Source organism: Salvelinus fontinalis, chromosome 7 (assembly GCF_029448725.1).
Source record: "Salvelinus fontinalis isolate EN_2023a chromosome 7, ASM2944872v1, whole genome shotgun sequence".
In the NCBI taxonomy this organism is placed as follows: domain Eukaryota; kingdom Metazoa; phylum Chordata; class Actinopteri; order Salmoniformes; family Salmonidae; genus Salvelinus; species Salvelinus fontinalis.
In genome coordinates this window covers 65051335-65075527 of record NC_074671.1, presented here as the reverse complement: position 1 = coordinate 65075527, position 24193 = coordinate 65051335, and the positions used below count along the sequence as shown (strand labels likewise).

Here is a 24193-nt window from a genome sequence, read left to right as displayed (position 1 = left end):
TCCTCATGCCTCCATGCAGCATGCCTAAGGCACATATACACAGATGAGTAGGGACCCTGGGCATCTTTCATTTGGTGTTTTTCAGAGTCAGTAGAAAGGCCTCTTTTGTGTCTTAAGTTTTCATAACTGTGACCTTAATTGCCTACCGTCTGTAAGCTGTTTTTTTATTTTATTTTACCTTTATTTAACTAGGCAAGTCAGTTAAGAACAATTAAGAACAAATTCTTATTTTTAATGACGGCCTAGGAACAGTGGGTTAACTGCCTGTTCAGGGGCAGAACGACAGATTTGTACCTTGTCAGCTCGGGGATTTGAACTTGCAACCTTTCGGTTACTAGTCCAACGCTCTAACCACTAGGCTACCATGCCCTTAACGACCGTTCCACAGGTGCATGTTCATTAATTGTTTATGGTTCATTGAACAAACATGGGAATGTCACGATTCCAATGGTGAATGAAGGAGTCAAGCGCAGAGAGCAGGTAGTTTTGAGCAAGTGGAATAAACTTTAATATTCCGAACAGAATATAAATGTGACGCCTACGCCACACAACAAAAGGGCGCGTCAAAATCCAGTCCACAATTAACTAGGACAAAATTCACACTACAAAAACACCACCACAACAAACAGAATAACAAGCCCGCACAAAAGTCGGCGGGCCAACTGGGTTTAAATAACCCCCTATCCTAAACACAAAACAGGTGATACAAATTAGACAAACTCAAAAGAAAACAGAAAAGGAGATCGGTGGCAGCTAGTAGACCGGAGACGACGACCGCCGAGCGCCGCCCGAACGGGAAGAGGCACCATCCTCGGCGGGATTCGTAACAGGGAAACAGTGTTTAAACCCTTTACAATGAAGACCTGTGAAGATATTTGGATTTTTAGGAATGATCTTTGAAAGATAAGGTCCTGAAAAAGGGACGTTTCTTTTTCTGCTGAGTTTAGATTAACTCTAATCATCCTTCTGGAAATCAGACTTTTAAAATCTAGACTAGGACAAGTCTGAGACTATTTTAAACCGTGTCTGAGTTTAAAAGTGCAATTTATTCTAGGATTAGCCTTAATCTGTGTCCACAGAACTGCACCATAGAGTTTACTAGATGAATGAAGTGACGATCCATTCAGACCAGCCTTACTGATTTAACTTTTGTAACTACATTTGTGCAGTTGGAAGTTCTTCAGTGATGTGTAATGTCAGAATTCAACACAGCAATAATTTATGGAGGTCTAATTTATGAAGATAATTTATAGCTAGAACCTGAGAGAGAATAAAGTAGACGGCACACGTCAAACGTTTGATTTATGACCCTATGTCATGATGACGTCCGGTCAGGACATCCTGGCGGGAAAGTGACCATGTGGTTATGCCCATTTTTGGGCATCCTGTTCCTGTTCTCACGCCTTAGAGCGAGTGCGAAAATATGTATATAATGTCTTTGAAGTTGTCATGATGATTGATGTCTAGGGACCTCTTTGAACTGGGTGGGGGATGAACATTTCAAAGAGTATGGCCCCCCCTATTTTATTGCCCTTAGGGTTGTTGTCTATGAAACACAAATGTCCTGGGGTATTGGGGTTGGCAGACGCCTTATAAATAAAGCCCAGAACAAGACATGCAGAACACTAAACAAGATTCTTTTAAATAAACCCCTGAACATGAAACAAATATGTCTCCTAGGCCAATTCTCGGGATGCTATGCGTCTCTTGTCATGAACCCAGTGACAAAAGACTCGGGGAAGTTCTGTGTGAAGCCCCAGAATGTTTTAAAGGAGTTTTGGGTATGAGTGAGGGACATACAGTGGGGCAAAAAAGTATTTAGTCAGCCACCAATTGTGCAAGTTCTCCCACTTAAAAAGATGAGAGAGGCCTGTAATTTTCATCATAGGTACACTTCAACTATGACAGACAAAATGAGAAAAAAAAATCCAGAAAATCACATTGTAGGATTGTTTATGAATTTATTTGCAAATTATGGTGGAAAATATGTATTTGGTCAATAACAAAAGTTTATCTCAATACTTTGTTATATACCCTTTGTTGGCAATGACAGAGGTCAAACGTTTTCTGTAAGTCTTCACAAGGTTTTCACACACTGTTGCTGGTATTTTGGCCCATTCCTCCATGCAGATCTCCTCTAGAGCAGTGATGTTTTGGGGCTATTGCTGGGCAACACGGACTTTCAACTCCCTCCAAAGATTTTCTATGGGGTTGAGATCTGGAGACTGGCTAGGCCACTCCAGGACCTTGAAATGCTTCTTACGAAGCCACTCCTTCGTTGCCCGGGCGGTGTGTTTGGGATCATTGTCATGCTGAAAGACCCAGCCATGTTTCATCTTCAATGCCCTTGCTGATGGAAGGAGGTTTTCACTCAAAATCTCACGATACATGGCCCCATTCATTCTTTCCTTTACACGGATCAGTCGTCCTGGTCCCTTTGCAGAAAAACAGCCCCAAAGCATGATGTTTCCACCCCCATGCTTCACAGTAGGTATGGTGTTCTTTGGATGCAACTCAGCATTCTTTGTCCTCCAAACACGACGAGTTGAGTTTTTACCAAAAAGTTATATTTTGGTTTCATCTGACCATATGACATTCTCCCAATCTTCTTCTGGATCATCCAAATGCTCTCTAGCAAACTTCAGACGGGCCTGGACATGTACTGGCTTAAGCAGGGGGAAACGTCTGGCACTGCAGGATTGAGTCCCTGGCGGCGTAGTGTGTTACTGATGGTAGGCTTTGTTACTTTGGTCCCAGCTCTCTGCAGGTCATTCACTAGGTCCCCCCGTGTGGTTCTGGGATTTTTCCCCACCGTTCTTGTGATCATTTTGACCCCACGGGGTGAGATCTTGCGTGGAGCCCCAGATCGAGGGAGATTATCAGTGGTCTTGTATGTCTTCCATTTCCTAATAATTGCTCCCACAGTTGATTTCTTCAAACCAAGCTGCTTACCTATTGCAGATTCAGTCTTCCCAGCCTGGTGCAGGTCTACAATTTTGTTTCTGGTGTCCTTTGACAGCTCTTTGGTCTTGGCCATAGTGGAGTTTGGAGTGTGACTGTTTGAGGTTGTGGACAGGTGTCTTTTATACTGATAACAAGTTCAAACAGGTGCCATTAATACAGGTAACAAGTGGAAGACAGAGGAGCCTCTTAAAGAAGAAGTTACAGGTCTGTAAGAGCCAGAAATCTTGCTTGTTTGTAGGTGACCAAATACTTATTTTCCACCATAATTTGCAAATAAATTCATAAAAAATCCTACAATGTGATTTTCTGGATTTTTTTTCTCATTTTGTCTGTCATAGTTGAAGTGTACCTATGATGAAAATTACAGGCCTCTCTCATCTTTTTAAGTGGGAGAACTTGCACAATTGGTGGCTGACTAAATACTTTTTTGCCCCACTGTATGTCTTACATATTCCAACCGGAGGATTCTACGGTTAAGATATTCACAGACAGTGGCCCCAAACCCCTTTATCTGGCAAAACCTGGGAGTTTTTCTCCTGCTCTGCGGATGAGAGAATGGCTTAAGATTAGGCTAGCGCTCTGTAAAATTGAACAGGCCCTGAGTGGTACAACTGTGCCCGGATATGCGCTGGAAGAACAGGTCTGCGGACGCAATGATCTGAAGGCCCTAAGAATCGCTTCAATGGCCTATAGCCCTGACGCCAAAGTGACAATTTTAGCCTATGAACAATATGATAGTGCTAATGCGACAAAGTCTGTCAGTTCTCATGTATCTTCCAAAGCATGCATGGATGTCAACTTTTTTATGCCAGTGTTTAGCTTTAAATGGATTGATTATCCCATATTCATAACCTGAATAAGCTGGACATTCTTTCCCAAAAGCGTGAACAATTACGGCGCTGGCCGCGTCTATCCTTGAGACATACCCAGGATCTACATGCCCGACGGATTATCTACCCATGGAGTGAAAACTTACGGAGCTTTGATGGTGCGTGCAAGAGAGCCAGGCATGGCGATGGGGAATTGGATACGGATAATGGTCAGGGCTAACCAGGCCCTTTATCTGTAAGAAAGGCATAGTAAAAAGGTGTAATTAATTATGAACTGCTTAAAAATGTATGGACTTGATATTTTGAATAAAATAAAATGGTTTTAAAAGCAGTATCTCACCCCTTAATGAACGGGAAGCTCTCGTTTTGTCTCTCGCACTGGTCTGTCGCGGAGAAATGCAATGTCTTTAAAAAAAATAATAATCTTATTTTATACCTATACAATCTTTCCTACAACAGATAGTTATAAACATTTAAAGCTTATTAAAAGTGTAGTACTGTCTGGTAATGACGTATACCGGTTGTACACCAATGTTTATAAACAAAACATGCGTGCATGTTTCAATATTGCGCCGTAAAATTGGTTCATTATAACATGCTATAAACTGTATGTACTTAACATTTTGAATTAAATAAATGGTTTTAAAAGCAGTATCTTACCCCTTAATGAACGGGAAGCTCTCGTTTTCTCTCTCACCCCGGTCTGTCCTGGAGAAAAAGAGTTACGGAAAAGCCATGTGCGCGCGTGTGTGTGTGTGCGTGCGTGTGCTGGCGTGTATGTGTGTGTGTTTCAAAAACAAAAAGGGGAGGGTTGTGTGTTCAACAATGCCCAGGCATCTGCGCTCAAGGCTCTCTCTCTCTCTCTCTGGAGGGGTCGTTTGAAACCAAGGTTTGCACTATCATGCAAACGGTATGTACAGATATCTGCCTACCTCCCATCAAAAAGTGTGTCGGCGTCTTTTAAAATGGACACTTACGATTCATTAACACATATGCCTTTCAAATCCTAATTTAGCTCACCCCCCAGAGGATGTGGGGGCTAAAAAGTCAAACACCCCAGAAAGAATACAATATGTCGAGACAGCCCCTAGGGTTTAAATCAAATGTATATAATGTTATATCCATGACTTACAGAGAGAGACATATTATATCCATGACTTACAGAGAGAGACATATTATATCCATGACTTACAGAGAGACATATTATATCCATGACTTACAGAGAGACATATTATATCCATGACTTACAAACAGAGACATATTATATCCATGACTTACAGAGAGACATATTATATCCATGACTTACAGAGAGAGACATATTATATCCATGACTTACAAACAGAGACATATTATATCCATGACTTACAAACAGAGACATATTATATCCATGACTTACAGAGAGACATATTATATCCATGACTTACAGAGAGACATATTATATCCATGACTTACAAACAGAGACATATTATATCCATGACTTACAGAGAGACATATTATATCCATGACTTACAGAGACATATTATATCCATGACTTACAGAGAGACATATTATATCCATGACTTAGAGAGAGACATATTATATCCATGACTTACAGAGAGAGACATATTATATCCATGACTTAGAGAGAGAGACATATTATATCCATGACTTACAGAGACATATTATATCCATGAGTCTCGTACGAGCCGTCCTTATCTCTTGAGCTTACATTCTGTTAAGCTACATGTATCCGTGAGATCAGGATGGTCTTAATGATGAACTCCTGTTAGGTTACTTCCTGTGATCAACAGAGAGTCCTAGAGGGCTTAATGATGAACTCCTGTTAGGTTGCTTCCTGTGATCAACAGAAAGTCCTAGAGGCCTTAATGATGAACTCCTGTTAGGTTACTTCCTGTGATCAACAGAGAGTCCTAGAGGCCTTAATGATGAACTCCTGTTAGGTTACTTCCTGTGATCAACAGAGAGTCCTAGAGGGCTTAATGATGAACTCCTGTTAGGTTGCTTCCTGTGATGAACAGAGAGTCCTAGATGCCTTAATGATGAACTCCTGTTAGGTTACTTCCTGTGATCAACAGGTGTGCTTTTCCTTGTTTATTATCTTTATTTTGAAGCTCTTGTGGAAAACAGTAGAAATGTATTGTAAATAATGAATGTGAATAATGATTGTAAATAATGAATAACGAACCGAGTAGAATTCTATTGGCTGGAGTAGCCCACGAGTGTCTTTCAATCACCAGCTTGTGAATACCTGTTGAGATCAGCCCATTTATACATGAGTACACGTCAGCAATGGGGAATTATTGCTTCCAACAAGAGAACAAAACGTTTCAAGCTGTCTTTGAAACGCCAGTCAGTTAAAAATCTTATGTCTTAATTAAAGGGGTGTTGTATTTTGAGACAGGCTTGAATATGCAAATCAGCCAATAAGTGTACTGTTTCGGCTGGGAAGTATGCTGACGCGTTAAAGGCCAACAAAAAGTCTGTCTTACAATGGTTTCAGTCGTTCTACATTGTCAAAAGGAATAGATTGAACCCCTACTTAGACCTGAATTAGCAGACAGTCTAAATCCAGAATAGTAAACCATTTGTAACAGAATGTCAGTTAGTCCAGCATAAACCTTGAGCTTTCCTTTCAACACCATGGAGTGAATCCTTACCACTGCTACACCTGGCTATCAGCCACCAGAGCTTAGTCGGGTAGCGAAACAGTTCATTCAGCCATATTTAATGCCTTTCAAAAAACATAGCTGATATGGCTGACTTGTAAAAACAAAAATGGTTTCTACTGACTCCTTGTGGATTTGTGTAAGTCATAAGAACCGCCTAGTTAAATTAAGGTTAAATAACAATAAAATATGTACATGCTAAAATCGCCACTGTAAAGCACATAGGGTGTTCACTCCTTAGGCCCACCTTCCTTTCTGCATCAGACTTCAGCTTCATGTCTGGGGTGGAACATCTACTTCTGAAAGGACCATGCTTAGATTCATAATGACATCTCAGATTGAACTCTTTGCAAACAGCGACAGTGTCGATGCAAACAAGACACACTGGTTTAGCATTGGAGAAATACGATGAATATATTGTAATAGAACAGGTAGGACTATTAATATAGATATTGGGGATTTTATCACTGTAATCAGATCAACATTATGTTATGGTCATTGAATTGTTTATCCCACTAACCACGTGTTAAATGTGCATTGTAGCCTACACTGTGTAGGACTATGAATTGGGCAGCTATAGGCTATTTGTTAATAGGCTAATTATGTTCTGGCCCGCAGACTAGCTACTAACTCAGCAACAAATTGACTGGAGGCCAAACCTAGTTACCAACCCACATTGCAAATTGTAAATTATAAACTGGGTGGTTCGAGCCCTGAATGCTGATTGGCTGGGTATGACAAAACATTTATTTTTATTTTTACTAATTACGTTGGTAACCAGTTCATAATGGCAATAACGCACAACGGGGGTTTGTGATATATGTAAGCTTTGCGTCGTGCGTAAGAACAGCCCTTAGCCGTCGTATATCGGCCATATACCACACCTCCTCGGGCCTCATTGCTTAATTCAATCTCCCCCTTCATCACCAAACAGATAATTAAAACTTGTGGATATAGTGCTAAACTTGAAGGACTCATTGTCTATGTGAATTGAAATGTCGTTCCCCACCAGTGCCCTCAGAAGAGGAAACAATGATACAATGTAGTCTAACAATATCTCTCTCAAACAGCACAGATGTGAGATGTGTTTCACTGTAGAAGCACTGGTCCTCTTACATTTTAATTCCAGGTTGCATATTACAATATTTAAGGGCATATCAGATGGTCTCCTCTGTCCATAACAGTCACACCAACCATAGGGTTGGTTGGTATAAGATTGAAATGGGTAAATAATGTACCTGTGAAAACCCTATGAAATAGCTCCCCAATACCATCTGCTGAATATATTTAATGTATTACATGAATGGAGACCACAGCCCTTCCGACAATACATTTAAATAATGTTTTACTGTGATTGTTTCACCCTGCTGCATATATTCAATGCATTCCATTTCAAATGTGTCTCCCAGTGCAGCTTTACTTCCGGGCTATTATGACACATCTGGCAGTTTCTTCTATGTTCCTAGGCCTCTAGTACAATGAAAACATATTGTTTTTGGTCACTACCATCCCAAGAAAATACCATGCTACTTTTTTCTCTTCATTGTACTACAATCCTACATTTTTGTATGGGCTGTTCTTCACATCAGAGTGCTGCTGCAGGTTCTTTGCCTCTCTTGACCATGTCTGGTGGGCCGGGCACAACCCACAAAGTTCAATGCGCGCTCTCCACTTCCCTCCGGTAGTTATTCAGCCTGATAACACATCACTCCCGACAGACAAAAGCATAAATGTAGCAGCCTATACACCTAATCATTAGTGATCTGACATGCTGTATTGCATGGAAACTGTAGACTACTAACAACAGCAGCTACATAGTCTAGTTTACTATGGTCCTGTACCTCTGACCAGGGTAAACAAAGTGGTAATGTTGTGTATTATATATACAGTAATTCACTTCAAACAGTTTATTTCATTTAATTATACACATGAGAAAAAAGTGGTTTCCCAGCACAAATTCATGTACAAACATTATTTTCATTACATTCTTGTCACTTAGCAGATGTTCTTATCCAGAGAGACTTACAGGACAAATAAGGGTTAATTGCCTTGCTCAAGGGCACAATGACAGATTTTTCACCTAGTTAGCTCAGGATTCAAACCAGCAACCTTTATGTTACTGGCCCAACATTCTTAACCGTTAGGCTGCCTGCCACCAGATCAATAAACACAAGTAGTTGATTCATAGCTTGTTTAGTAATATAAAATAATCCACCCAAACTAATGCCTAACAACAGATCATCACACTATCTTTATCTGATATACACGGAGTGTACAAAACATGAGAAACAGTTTCCTAATATTGAGTGTGTTCCACAGGGATGCTGGCCCATGTTGACTCCAATGCTTCCTACAACTGTGTCAAGTTGGCTGGGAGTGGATCTCTACTCTGAATAGCTCCTTCCATCTCCTCCCACAGATGCACAATTGGATTGAGATCTGGTGACTCGGCAGGCCACTGCAGTAAGCTGAATTCCCTGTCATGGTTCCCATGGAACCATTCCTGGACAAGCCTTGTGGCATAATCCTGCTGAAAACATACATTTGCAGCTGGATACATTGCTGCCATAAAGGGATGCACCTGATTGGCAATGATGTTTAGACATCCTGTGGCATTAAAACGTTGCTCCACTTTTATCAAGGGGCCCAATGTGTGCCATGAAAACACACCCTACACCATCACCACCACCCTGCAATGCTGACACACGGCATGGGTGCATGCACTCATGGTTCTCCATACCCTAGTCTTCCCATCAGCATGACACAGCAGGAACTGGGATTATCTAGACCAGCGGTTCCTAAAATGTTTATAGTCCCGTAACCCTTCAAACATTCAACCTCCAGCTGCGTCCCCCCTCTAGCACCAGGGTCTGCGCACTCTCAAATATTGTTAGCCTGTCACACAGGCTTGAGTTTGTCACTTCCCACAAGCCTGGTTGTGACAAAGAGCTCTTATAGGACAAGGGCACAAATAACAATAATCAATTTTGCTCTTTATTTAGCCATCTTACATATAAAACCTTACTTGCTCATTGAAAATTGTGAATAACTTAATGAGAAGGGTGTGCTTGAAAGGATGCACATAACTCTGCAATGTTGGATTGTATTGGAGAGAGTCGGTCTTAAATCCTTTTCCACACACAGTCTGTGCCTGTATTTAGTTTGTATACTAGTGAGGGCCACGAATCCACTCTCACATAGGTACGTGGTTGCAAAGGGCATCAGTGTCTTAACAGCGCGATTTGACAAGGCAGGATACTCTGAGCGCAGCCCAATCCAGAAATCTGTCAGTAGCTTCTGATTAAATTCAATTTTCACAGAACCGCTTGTTGCAATTTTGATGAGGCTCTCTTGTTCAGATATCGGTAAGTGGACTGGAGGCAGGGCATGAAAGAGGTAACGAATGACCGATGACCGTTTAGCTCAGTTGATGATTTAAAACATTTTCCACAGTCAGAGCAGGAGTAAGGCTACTGTCCATTATGTATACCTTGGTGTCTTTTTAACTGGCCCATTTGAGAGAAACTCTTCCTACAGTCAGAGCAAGAGTAAGGCTTCTCTCCTGTATGTATACGTTCATGTTGTTTTAGGTGGCCCGATTGAGAGAAACTCGCCCTACAGTCAGAGCAGGAGTAAGGCTTCTCTCCTGTGTGTGTTCTCTGGTGAACTTTTAGCTCAGATGATTGTGTGAAGCATTTTCCACAGTCAGAGCAGGAGTAAGGCTTCTCTCCTGTGTGTATACGTTCATGTTGTTTTAGGTGGCTCGATTGAGAGAAACTCGCCCTACAGTCAGAGCAGGAGTAAGGCTTCTCTCCTGTGTGTGTTCTCTGGTGAACTTTTAGCTCAGATGATTGTGTGAAGCATTTTCCACAGTCAGAGCAGGAGTAAGGCTTCTCTCCTGTGTGTATACGTTCATGTTGTTTTAGGTGGCTCGATTGAGAGAAACTCGCCCTACAGTCAGAGCAGGAGTAAGGCTTCTCTCCTGTGTGTGTTCTCCGGTGAACTTTTAGAACAGTTGATGTTATGAAGCATTTTCCACAGTCAGAGCAAAAGTAAGGCTTCTCTCTGTGTATACGTTCATGTTGTTTTAGGTAGCTCGAGAGGGAGAAACTCTTTCTACAGTCAGAGCAGGAGTAAGGCTTCTCTCCTTTATGTATACCTTGATGACGTTTTAAGTGGCCCAGTTGAGAGAAATTCGCCCCACAGTCAGAGCAGGAGTAAGGCTTCTCTCCTGTGTGTATACGTTCATGTTGTTTTAGGTGGCTCGATTGAGAGAAACTCGCCCTACAGTCAGAGCAGGAGTAAGGCTTCTCTCCTGTGTGTGTTCTCTGGTGAACTTTTAGCTCAGATGATTGTGTGAAGCATTTTCCACAGTCAGAGCAGGAGTAAGGCTTCTCTCCTGTGTGTATACGTTCATGTTGTTTTAGGTGGCTCGATTGAGAGAAACTCGCCCTACAGTCAGAGCAGGAGTAAGGCTTCTCTCCTGTGTGTATACGTTCATGTTGTTTTAGGTGATGCAGTTGAGAGAAACTCTTTCCACAGTCAGAGCAGGAGTAAGGCTTCTCTCCTGTGTGTGTTCTCTGATGAACTTTTAGCTGACCTGATGCTGTGAAGCATTTTCCACAGTCAGAGCAGGAGTAAGGCTTCTCTCCTGTGTGTGTTCTCTGATGAACTTTTAGCTCAGATGATGTTGTGAAGCCTTTTCCACAGTCAGAGCAAGAGTAAGGCTTCTCTCCTGTGTGTGTTCTCTGGTGAACTTTTAGCTCAGATGATGTTGTGAAGCCTTTTCCACAGTCAGAGCAGAAGTAAGGCCTTTCTCCAGTGTGTGTTCTCCGGTGAACTTTTAGAACAATTGATGTTATGAAGCATTTTCCACAGTCAGAGCAAAAGTAAGGCTTCTCTCCTCTGTGTATACGTTCATGTTGTTTTAGGTAGCTCGAGAGGGAGAAACTCTTTCTACAGTCAGAGCAGGAGTAAGGCTTCTCTCCTTTATGTATACCTTGATGACGTTTTAAGTGGCCCAGTTGAGAGAAATTCGCCCCACAGTCAGAGCAGGAGTAAGGCTTCTCTCCTGTGTGTATACGTTCATGTTGTTTTAGGTGACGCAGTTGAGAGAAACTCTTTCCACAGTCAGAGCAGGAGTAAGGCTTCTCTCCTTTGTGTGTTCTCTGATGAACTTTTAGCGGAGCTGGTGTTGTGAATCTCTTCCCACAGTCAGTGCAGGAATACAGAGTCTCTCCTGTATGTATTTTTTGGTGTTTTTTTAGCTTTGATATAACTGGGAAAATCTCCTCACAATGTGGGCAGTGGTGAGACCTCTTAGCTCTGTGATCTTCCTGCTGTTGGTCTCTGGATGTAGAGAATGTCTCAACATCATCTCCTGTGTGAACATCAGAAGAACCAGTCAGTTGGTGTAATATACAGTACCAGTCAGAAGTTGACACACCTACTCATTCAAGGGTTTTTCTTCATTTTTACTATTTTCTACATTGAATAATAATAGTGAAACATCAAAACTATGGTATTACACATATGGAATCATGTAGTAACCCCACCCCCAAAAAGTGTTAAATCAAAATAGCTTGTATTTTAGATTGTTCAAAGTATTCACCCCTTGCCTTGACAGCTTGGCACAGTCTTGGCACTCTATCAACCAGCTTCACCAGGAATGCCTTTCCAACAGTCTTGAAGTTCACACATATGCTGAGCAATTGTTGGCTGCTTTTCCTTCACTCTGCAATCCAACTCATCCTAAACCATCTCAATTGGGTTACGGTCTGGTGATTGTGGAGGCCAGGTCATCTGATACAGCACTCCATCACTCTCCTTCTTGGTCAAATAGCCCTTACACAGCCTGGAGGTGTGTTGGGTCGTCTTGTTGAAAAACAAATGAGTCCCACTAAGCCCAAACCAGCTGGAATGGCGTATCGTGGCAGAATGTTGTGGTAGCCATGCTGGTTACATGTGCCTTGATTTCTAAGTAAATCAGACAGTGTCACCAGCAAAGCATCCCCACAAAGTCACACCTCCTCCATGCTTCACGGTAGGAAATACACATGCGGAGATCATCCGGTCACCTACTCTGCGTCTCACAAAGACACGGCGGTTAAAAGCAAAAATCTGAAATTTGGACTCATCAGACCACAGGACAGATTTCCACAGGTCTAATGTCCATTGCTCGTGTTTCCTAGCCCAAGCAAGTCTCTTCTTATTGGTGTGTTTTAGTAGTGGTTTCTTTGCATCAATCCGACCATGAAGGCCCGAGTCACACAGTCTCCTCTGAACAGTTGATGCGTCTGTTACTTGAACTCTGAAGCATTTATTAGGGCTGCAATTTCTGAGGCTGGTAACTCTAATGAACTTATCCCCTGCAGCAGAGGTAACTCTGGGTCTTCCATTTCTGTGGCGATCCTCACGAAAGCCAGTTTCATCATAGCGCTTGATGGTTTTGCGACTGCACTTGAAGAAACTGTCAAAGTTCTTGAAATGTTCCATTGACTGAGCTTCAGGTCTTAAAGTAATGATGGAATGTTGTTTCTCTTTGCTTATTTGAGCTGTTCTTGCCATAATATGAACTTGTTTTTTTTAACAAATAAGGCTCTCTTCTGTATACCACCCCTACCTTGTCACAACATAACTGATTGGCTCAAACGCATTAAGGAAAGATATTTCCCAAATTAACTTTTACGAAGGCACTCCTGTTAGTTGAAATGCATTCTGGGTGACTACCGTATGAAGCTGGTTTAGAGAATGCAAAGAGTTTGCAAAGCTGTCAAGGCAAAGGGTGGCTACTTTGAAGAATCTCAAATATATTGATTTGTTAAACACTTTTTTGGTTACTACACAATTCCATATATGTTGTTTCATAGTTTTGATGTCTTCACTATTATTCTACAATGCAGAAAGAAAAACCCTTGAATGAGTATGTGTGTCCAAACTTTTGACTGGTACTGTACATATCAATCAAATGTATTTTATGAAGCCCTTTTTACATCAGCAGTTGTCAAAGTGCTTTACAGAAATCCAGCCTAAAACCATAAAAGAGCAAGCAATGCAGATGTAGAAGCACAGTGGTTATGACAAACTTCCTAGAAAGCAGGAACCTAGGAATAAACTTAGAGGAACCAGGTCCTCTTCTGGCTGTACCGGGTGACATACACTACATTTAAAAAAAGGTCACTTATAAATGTCCTTGTTTTGAAAGAAAAACAATTTTTTTGTAAAATAAAATATCAAATTGATAAGAAATAGTGTAGACATTGTTAATGTTGTAAATGACTATCGTGGCTGGAAACGGCTGAGGGGTGGTGGGGGGTGCTACCGGATCAGGGTTGGTGACTCGTGAGAAGTTATATCTGCTACCACTTGGCAACCACTACCCCGGTCAACAGCCCTGCACCCCACACAGCAACTTTCCCAAGCCTCCCCCATTTCTCCTTCACGCAAATTCAGATAGCTGATGTTCTGAAAGAGCGGCAAACTCTGGACCCCTACAATTCAGCTGGGCTAGACAATCTAGACCATCCCTTTCTAAAATGATCCACCGCAATTGTTGCAACCTCTATTACTAGCCTGTTCAACCTCTTTCATATCGTCTGAGATCCCCAAAGATTGGAAAGCTGCCGCAGTCATCCCCCTCTTCAAAGGGGGAGACACTCTAGACCCAAACTATTACAGACCTATATCTATCCTACCCTGCCTTTCTAAGGTCTTCGAAAGCCAAGTTAACAAACAGATCACCGACCATTTCGAATGCCACCGTACCTTCTCCACTATGCAATCTGGTTTCCGAGCTGGTCATGTGTGCACCTCAGCCACGCTGAGGGGGGTGCCACAGGGTTCAATTCTCGGGACGACTCTTTTCTCTGTATAAATCAATGATGTCGCTCTTGCTGCTGGTGATTCTCTGATCCACCTCTATGCAGACAACACCATTCTGTATACCTCTGGCCCTTCTTTGGACACTGTGTTAACTAACCTCCAGACGAGCTTCAATGCCATACAACTCTACTTCCGTGGCCTCCAACTGCTCTTAAATGCAAGTAAAACTAAATGCATTCTCTTCAACCGATCGCTGACGGTTCTGACTTAGAATATGTGGACAACTACAAATACCTAGGTGTCTGGTTAGACTGTAAACTCTCCTTCCAGACTCACATTAAACATCTCCAATCCAAAATTAAATCTAGAATCGGCTTCCTATTTCACAACAAAGCATCCTTCACTCATGCTGCCAAACATACCCTCGTAAAACGGACTATCCTATTGATCCTTGACTTCGGCGATGTCATTTACAAAATAGCCTCCAACACTCTACTCAACAAATTGGACGCAGTCTATCACAGTGCCATCCATTTTGTCACCAAAGCCCCATATACTACCCACCACTGCGACCTGTATGCTCTCGTTGGCTGGCCATCGCTTCATATTCGTCGCCAAACCCACCAGCTCCAGGTCATCTATAAGTCTTTGCTAGGTAAAGCCCCGCCTTCTCAGCTCACTGGTCACCATAGCAGCACCCACACATAGCACACGCTCCAGCAGGTATATTTCACTGGTCACCACCAAAGCCAATTCCTCCTTTGGCAGAAGAGAACTGGAAGGAAAGGCAGCCAATGACTGGAACGAATTGCAAAAATCACTGAAGCTGGAGACATATCTCCCTCAATAACTTTAAGCATCAGCTGTCAGAGCAGCTCACCATCCATGTACATCATCCACAAACAGTTATTCATTTTTTTGCTCCTTTGCACCCCAGTATCTCTACTTGCACATTCATCTTCTGCACATCTATCACTCCAGTGTTTAATTGCTAAATTGTAATTACTTCGCCACTACGGCCTATTTATTGCCTTAGCTCATTTCCACACACTGCATATAGATTTTTCTATTGTGTTATTGACTGTACGTTTGTTTATCCCATGTGTAACTGTGTTGTTGTTTGTGTAGCACTGCTTTGCTTTATCTTGGCCAGGTCGCAGTTGTAAATGAGAACTTGTTCAACTGGCCCTGAGCACTCCAGATAGCCCAGTGAATAAAACACATGCTGACAATACTGGTGTCAAACCATACAAGCCTCAGTAGCATGAAATAACATCTACTTTCTCATTGAAACAGTTCATCATGAAACAGTTCTACACAACTTTTCATGCACAGTGGGAAGTTGGAACGAATAACACACTTAGTTAGATAGAACCTGCTCTTACCATGAGAAACAGATGTCCCAATCTTCTCCTCCTCTTCTTCATCTTTCATGTTGACATTCAGCTCCAGTGTTTGACTGCAGTCTTCCAGCTTCACTGATGCCATCTCTGGATCCTGCAGTGCAAACTGGGCTCCACTCTCACAATCAGGACCCAGTGACTGTAGGTTTCTACTCAGTGTGGAAGGAGAGTGGCAGGCTGGGTTTGTCCCCACTGTTGATGTTAACGGCCTCAGACTTAATCTGAGTCGGCCTGTAGTAATACAGCAAAAAAAGACACAGGAGTTAGTCTTGACACTTCAGGCACTTTATTCCCTAAAAATATATTATATTTCTTGTTCAATTATCTAATTCAGTGCTTGACTTGGACTGAAATAGGTGCCTGTGCTCATTTCGGGTGCCGGTAATGTATATATTTATTGAGCAAATATTCTATAAGAGGAACATGATCTCAAGCAGTAGAAATGCAAGTACTCTGCTCCGGTGAGCTCCTGTCCAAATCAAGCACTGATCTCATTTCAGTAGATCAGGTAGCTCAGCATTGACAACAAATACAGGACTAACATCAGGACAAAGATCGAATCGTACTACACCGGCTCCAACGCTCGTCGGATGTGGCAGGGTTTGCAAACTATTACAGACTACAAAGGGAAGCACAGCCGAGAGCTGCCCAGTGACACGAGCCAACCAGACGAGCTAAATAACTTCTATGCTCACTTTGAGGCAAGGAACACTGAAACATGCATGAGAGCATCAGCTGTTCCAGACGACTGTGGGATCATGCTCTCCGCAGCCGATGTGAGTAAGACCTTTAAACAGGTCAACATTCACAAGGCCGCTGGGCCAGACGGATTACCAGGACGTGTACTCCAAGCATGCGCTGACCAACTGGCAAGTGTCTTGACTGACATTTTCAACCTCTCCCTGTCTGAGTCTGTAATACCAACATGTTTCAAGCAGACCACTATAGTCCCTGTGCCCAAGAACACTAAGGTAACCTGCCTAAATGACTACCGACCCGTAGCAGTCACAAACAGGAGCAGTGAAATGCTTCGAAAGGCTGGTCGTGGCTCACAACAATATTATCCCAGAAACCCTAGACCCACTCCAATTTGCATACTGCACCAAAAGATCCACAGATGATGCAATCTTTATTCCACTCCACACTGCCCTTTCTCACCTGGACAAAAGGAACACCTACGTGAGAATGCTATTCATTGACTACAGCTCAGCGTTCAACACCATAGTGCCCTCAAAGCGCATCACTAAGCTAAGGACCCTGGGACTAAACACCTCCCTCTGCAAATGGACCCTGGACTTCCTGACAGGCCGCCCCCAAGTGGCAAGGGTAGGTAACAACACATTCACCATACTGATCCTCAACGCGGGGGCCCCTCCGGGGTGTGAATCCAGTCCCCTCCTGTACTCCCTGTTCACTCATGACTGTACGGCCAGGCACGACTCCAATACCACCATTAAGTTTGCTGATGACACAACAGTGGTGGGCCTGATCACCGACAATGATGAGAAAGCTTATAGGGAAGAGGTCAGAGACCTGACTGTGTGGTGCAAGGAAGACTCCTGAACAGCTAATCAAATGGCTACCCAGACTATTTGCATTTGCCCCCCCACCACCACCCACTGGTGCTACTACTTTTATCTATGTATAGCCTCTTTAATAACTCTACCTACAAGTACATAATTCTCGACACCGGTGCCCCCCGCACATTGACTCTGTACAGGTACCCCCCGTATATTGCCCGCTATTGTTATTTAGTGCTGCTCTTTAATTATCCTTCTCTCTTACTTTAAGGTATTTTCTTAAAACTGCACTGTTGGTTAAGGCCTTGTAAGTAAGCATTTCACTTTAAGGTCTATACATGGTGTAATCGACGCATGTGACAAATAAATTGTGATTTGAAAACAGACACAAAGGACACAACGTAAAAGCACTTTATAGTAGATTTCCTAAAATCACATAAAATGACTCAAAAACCATGTAGTACATTACAAGGTCACTGTTTGTTTTAGGCAGCACTGTTACTATTTTCCTGAACAACCACGTCTTCATTGTATTATTTCAATCAAGAAACAATTGTATTTCCCGTTCACACTACAGTAACAGACCGAGCGGGCGCCGCCATTTTACCAGCTCGTCAATTTTACACAAAACCAATAACATGCAACAAAGAAATCTCAAATAAATGGATTCTTTATGAAATTACCTTGAGAAAAATATGTACATCCACTCAGACAAACCCAACGTCTCTAGCTATGTGACTTGTAAAATAGTTTACCACGTTCTTCACTCGGTTTGACACAGAAATTACACATCAAACCTTTACCAAACCTGATAATACCTTAATGGATTTGTTACCTAGCATGGAATGACATGTTCTTTCGATATTGTAAAGTTTAAACGCGCTATTACATACCTGTAGTATTAAATTGAAACGGACACAAACAAAGGTTATCTTCTTGACTGCTCCGTTCTGGCGCTATCTTTATTCTGAAGAATGGTGCACGCCTGCCGGGAACTTCCTGTTCCCCCACTACCACAGTGCAACCTTCCGTGCATTCCGGGATCATTGGGATGGCCCGATCCCATGCCACGAGAAGGCGGTAGTTGCTACTACTGCTGCCGTCGCCGCCTCCTCAGTGGTGTAAACTAAAGTGCAAAGGTAAACAACATTTAAGAGATAACAAAAGCCGTTTTCTTTATAAAATAAATTAATGTTTATTTATAACACATGCTGAGAGCAAATGCACCTCTAACTAAATATAACTCCAAAGGAACTGTAATTTAAGGGATAGTTCAATCAAATTACAAATGTCCACCTTGGTTTCTTCACCCTGTATACAATCCCAATAATGTGCACGTCAGCAGTGAAGTTCTGAAGATGGAGGACTTTCAGTACAGCAGTGTTCCCCAACCTTGGTCCCAAAGGGGTGTACGTGTATGTTTTTGCACTAGCACTCTCATACCTTATTCAATTCAAAGGCTTGAGTTGTTTAGTTGAATCCAGTGTGTGAGTGTTAGGGCAAAAACAAAAAAGCACACCCCTTTGGATCCCCTGGACCAGGATTAGGGTACACTGCAGTACACAGCAAAACAGTCTGATGATGCAAATTACAGGCAATTGTCATTTGTCATTTTCATATCATTATTATCATCATCATCATGACACACTTTTTGCTTTGTACTGAAAGTTCTTGAAAACGTGATTGCAGTGTACTAATGAACAAAATAAAATTTTGGGGTGAAACATGCCTTTCATAGAGCCTACCACTCCATTAAAGGAGTACTTCACTATTTTACAACTTGAAGTCCTGTATGTAAGATCAAATCAAATGTATTTATAAAGCCCTTCTTACATCAGCTGATGTCACAAAGTGCTGTACAGAAACCCAGCCTAAAACCCCAAACAGCACGCAATGCAGGTGTAGAAGCACGGTGTCTAGGAAAAACTCCCTAGAAAGGCCAAAACCTAGGAAGAAACCTAGAGAGGAACCAGGCTATGAGGGGTAACCAGTCCTCTTCTGGCTGCGCCGGGTGGAGATTATAACAGAACATGACCAAGAGAGAGTTGAAAACAGCAGGTCTAGGACAGGTAGCACATCCAGTGAACAGGTCAGGGTTCCAAAGGCGCAGGTAGAACAGTTGAAACTGGAGCAGCAGCACGGCCAGGTGAATTGGGGACAGCAAGGAGTCATCGTGCCAGGTAGTCCTGAGGCATGGTCCTATGGCTCAGGTCCTCTGAGAGAGAGAAAGAAAGAAAGAGAGAATTAAAGAGAGCATACTTAAATTCACACAGGACACCGGATAAGACAGGAGAAATACTCCAGATATAACAGACTGACCCTAGCCCCCCGACACATGAACTACTGCAGCATAAATACTGGAGGCTGAGACAGGAGGGGTCAGGAGACACTGTTGCCCCATCCGATGATACCCCCGGACAGGGCCAAACAGGCAGGATATAACCCCACCCACTTTGCCAAAGCACAGCCCCCACACCACTAGAGGGATATATTCAACCACCAACTTACCATCCTGAGACGAGGCCGAGTATAGCCCACAAAGATCTCCGCCACAGCACAACCCAAGGGGGGGGCACCAACCCAGACAGGAAGACCACGTCAGTGACTCAACCCACTCAAGTGACGCACCCCTCCTAGGGACAGCATGGAAGAGCACCAGTAAGCCAGTGACTCAGCCCCTCTAATAGGGTTAGAGGCAGAGAATCCCAGTGGAGAGAGAGGAACCGGCCAGGCAGAGACAGAAAGGGCGGTTCGTTGCTCCAGTGCCTTTCCGTTCACCTTCACACTCCTGGCCCAGACTACACTCAATCATAGGACCTACTGAGGAGATGAGTCTTCAATAAAGACTTAAAGGTTGAGACCGAGTCTGCATCTCTCACATGGGTAGGCAGACCATTCCATAAAAATGGAGACCTATAGGAGAAAGCCCTGCCTCCAGCTGTTTGCTTAGAAATTCTAGGGACAATTAGGTGGCCTGCGTCTTGTGACCGTAGCGTACGTGTAGGTATGTACGGCAGGACCAAATCGGAAAGATAGGTAGGAGCAAGCCCATGTAATGCTTTGTAGGTTAGCAGTAAAACCTTGAAATCAGCCCTTGCCTTAATAACAGGAAGCCAGTGTAGGGAGGCTAGCACTGGAGTAATATGATACATTTTTTGGGTTCCAGTCAGGATTCTAGCAGCCGTATTTAGCACTAACTGAAGTTTATTAGTGCTTTATCCGGGTAGCCGGAAAGTAGAGCATTGCAGTAGTCTAACCTAGAAGTGGCAAAAGCATGGATACATTTTTCTGCATCATTTTTGGACAGAACATTTCTGATTTTTGCAATGTTACGTAGATGGAAAAAAGCTGTCCTTGAAACAGTCTTGATATGTTCGTCAAAAGAGAGATCAGGGTCCAGAGTAACGCCGAGGTCCTTCACAGTTTTATTTGAGACGACTGTACAACCATCAACATTAATTGTCAGATTCAACAGAAGATCTCTTTGTTTCTTGGGACCTAGAACAAGCATCTCTGTTTTGTCCGAGTTTAAAAGTTGAACATTTGCAGCCATCTGTAACAGTATAACTTTAGTACGTCCCCTTGCCCCGACCTCGGGCGCGAACCAGGGACCCTCTGCACACATCAACAACTGACACCCACGAAGCGTCGTTACCCATCGCTCCACAAAAGCCGCGGCCCTTGCAGAGCAAGGGGCAACACTACTTCTAGGTTTCAGAGCAAGTGACGTAACTGATTGAAACGCTACTAGCGCGTACCCGCTAACTAGCTAGCCATTTCACATCCGTTACACTCACCCCCCTTTCAACCTCCCCCTTTTCCGCAGCAACCAGTGATCCGGGTCAACAGCATCAATGTAACAGTATAACTTTAAACCGTCCCCTCGCCCCGACCTCGGGCGCGAACCAGGGACCCTCTGCACACATCAACAACTGACACCCACGAAGCGTCGTTACCCATCGCTCCACAAAGCCCGCGGCCCTTGCAGAGCAAGGGGCAACACTACTTCTAGGTTTCAGAGCAAGTGACGTAACTGATTGAAAAGCTACTAGCGCGTACCCGCTAACTAGCTAGCCATTTCACATCAGTTACACATCCACTTCCTATTGTCTGAAACACAGGCTTCCAGCGAGGGCAATTTTGGGGCTTCACCATGTGTCATCAAATTGTACAGCTGTGTGTCATCCGCATAGCAGTGAAAGTTAATATTATGTTTTCGAATGACATCCCCAAGAGGTAAAATATATAGTGAAAACAATAGTAGTCCTAAAACGGAACCTTTAGGAACACCGAAATTTACAGTTGATTTGTCAGAGGACAAACCATCCACAGAGACAAACTGATATCTTTCCGACAGATAAGATCTAAACCAGGCCAGAACTTGTCCGTGTAGACCAATGTGGGTTTCCAATCTCTCCAAAAGAATGTGGTGATCGATGGTATCAAAGGCAGCACTAAGGTCTAGGAGCACGAGGACAGATGCAGAGCCTCGGTCTGACGCCATTAAAATGTAATTTACCACCTTCACAAGTGCAGTCTCAGTGCTATGATGGGGTCTAAAACCAGACCGAAGCATTTCGTATACATTGTTTTGTCTTCAGGAAGGCAGTGAGTTGCTGCGCAACAGCTTTTTCAATTGTTTTTGAGAGGAATGGGAGATTCGATATAGGCCGATAGTTTTTTATATTTTCTGGGTCAAGGTTTGGCTTTTTCAAGAGAGGCTTTATTACTGCCACTTTTAGTGAGTTTGGTACACATCCAGTGGATAGAGAGCCGTTTATTATGTTCAACATAGCAGGGCCAAGCACAGAAAGCAGCTCTTTCAGTAGTTTAGTTGGAATAGGGTCCAGTATGAAGCTTGAAGGTTTAGAGGTCATGATTATTTTCATCATTGTGTCAATAGATATAGTACTAAAACACTTGAGTGTCTCCCTTGATCCTAGGTCCTGCCAGAGTTGTGCAGACTCCGGACAACTGAGCTTTGGAGGAATACGCAGATTTAAAGAGGAGTCCGTAATTTGCTTTCTAATGATCATGATCTTTTCCTCAAAGAAGTTCATTAATTTTTTACTGCTGAAGTGAAAGCCATCCTCTCTTGGGGAATGCTGCTTTTTAGTTAGCTTTGCGACAGTATCAAAAATAAATGTTGGATTGTTCTTATTTTCCTCAATTAAGTTGGAAAAATAGGATGATCGAGCAGCAGTGAGGGCTCTTCGATACTGCACGGTACTGTCTTTCCAAGCTAGTCGGAAGACTTCCAGTTTGGTGTGGCACCATTTCCGTTACATTTTTCTGGAAGCTTGCTTCAGAGCTCGGGTATTTTCTGTATACCAGGGAGCTAGTTTCTTATGACAAATAATTTTAGTTTTTAGGGGTGCGACTGCATCTAGGGTATTGCGCAAGGTTAAATTGAGGTCCTCAGTTAGGTGGTTAACTGATTTTTTTCCTCTGGCGTCCTTGGGTAGGCAGAGGGAGTCTGAAAGGGCATCAAAGAATCTTTGGGTTGTCTGAGAATTTATAGCACGACCTTTGATGATTCTTGGTTGGAGTCTGAGCAGATTATTTGTTGCGATTGCAAACGTAATAAAATGGTGGTCCAATAGTCCAGGATTATGAGGAAAAACATAAATTAAGATCCACAACATTTATATCATGGGACAAAACTAGGTCCAGAGTATGACTGTGGCAGTGAGTAGGTCCGGAGACATGTTGGACAAAACCCACTGAGTCGATGATGGCTCCGAAAGCCTTTTGGAGTGGGTCTGTGGACTTTTCCATGTGAATATTAAAGTCACCAAAAATTTGAATATTATCTGCTATGACTACAAGGTCCGATAGGACTTCAGGGAGCTCCGTGAGGAACGCTGTATATGTCCCAGGAGGCCTGTAAACAGTAGCTATAAAAAGTGATTGAGTAGCTGCTTAGATTTCATGACCAGAAGCTCAAAAGACGAAAACGTTGTTTTTTGGGGGGGAAATTGAAATTTGCTATCGTAAATGTTAGCAACACCTCCGCCTTTGCGGGATGCGCGGGGGATATGGTCACTAGTGTAACCAGGAGGTGAGGCCTCATTTAACATAGTCAATTCATCAGGCTTAAGCCATGTTTCAGTCAGGCCAATCACATCAAGATTATGATCAGTGATTAGTTCATTGACTATAACTGCCTTGGAAGTGAGGGATCTAACATTAAGTAGCCCTATTTTGAGATGTGAGGTATCACAATCTCTTTCAATAATGGCAGGAATGGAGGAGGTCTTTATTCCAGGGAGATTGCTAAGGCAAACACCGCCATGTTTAGTTTTGCCCAACCTAGGTCGAGGCACAGACACGGTCTCAATGGGGATAGCTGAGCTGACTACACTGACTGTGCTAATGGCAGACTCCACTAAGCTGGCAGCCTGCTACCTGGCCTGCACCCTATTTCATTGTGGAGCTAGGGGAGTTAGAGCCCTGTCTATGTTCATAGATAAGATGAGAGCACCCCTCCAGCTAGGATGGAGTCCGTCACTTCTCAACAGGGCATGCTTGGTCCTGTTTGTGGGTGAGTCCCAGAAAGAGGGCCAATTATCTACAAATTCTATCTTTTGGGAGGGGCAGAAAACAGTTTTCAACCAGCGATTGAGTTGTGAGACTCTGCTGTAGAGCTCATCACTCCCCCTAACTGGGAAGGGGCCAGAGACAATTACTCGATGCCGACACATCTTTCTAGCTGATTTACACGCTGAAGCTATGTTGCGCTTGGTGACCTCTGACTGTTTCATCCTAACATCGTTGGTGCCGACGTGGATAACAATATCCCTATACTCTCTACACTCGCCAGTTTTAGCTTTAGCCAGCACCCTCTTCAGATTAGCCTTTACGTCGGTAGCCCTGCCCCCTGGTAAACAGTGTATGATCGCTGAATGATTTTAAGTCTAATACTGCTGGTAATGGAGTCGCCAATGACTAGGGTTTTCAATTTGTCAGAGCTAATGGTGGGAGGCTTC

At 43.1% G+C, this 24193-nt stretch overlaps 1 protein-coding gene across 1 annotated transcript in view; it reads left to right on the top strand.

Annotated features, from left to right (window-relative positions):
• The window catches only part of LOC129860120 (zinc finger protein 91-like), a 398291-nt gene that overhangs the window by 145245 nt on the left and 228853 nt on the right, over positions 1-24193 (top strand). The window contains exon 7 of the mRNA XM_055930439.1: positions 13468-13496. Within this exon, the coding sequence (XP_055786414.1) occupies positions 13468-13496 (29 nt within the window). The remainder of the gene's footprint in view (positions 1-13467; positions 13497-24193) is intronic.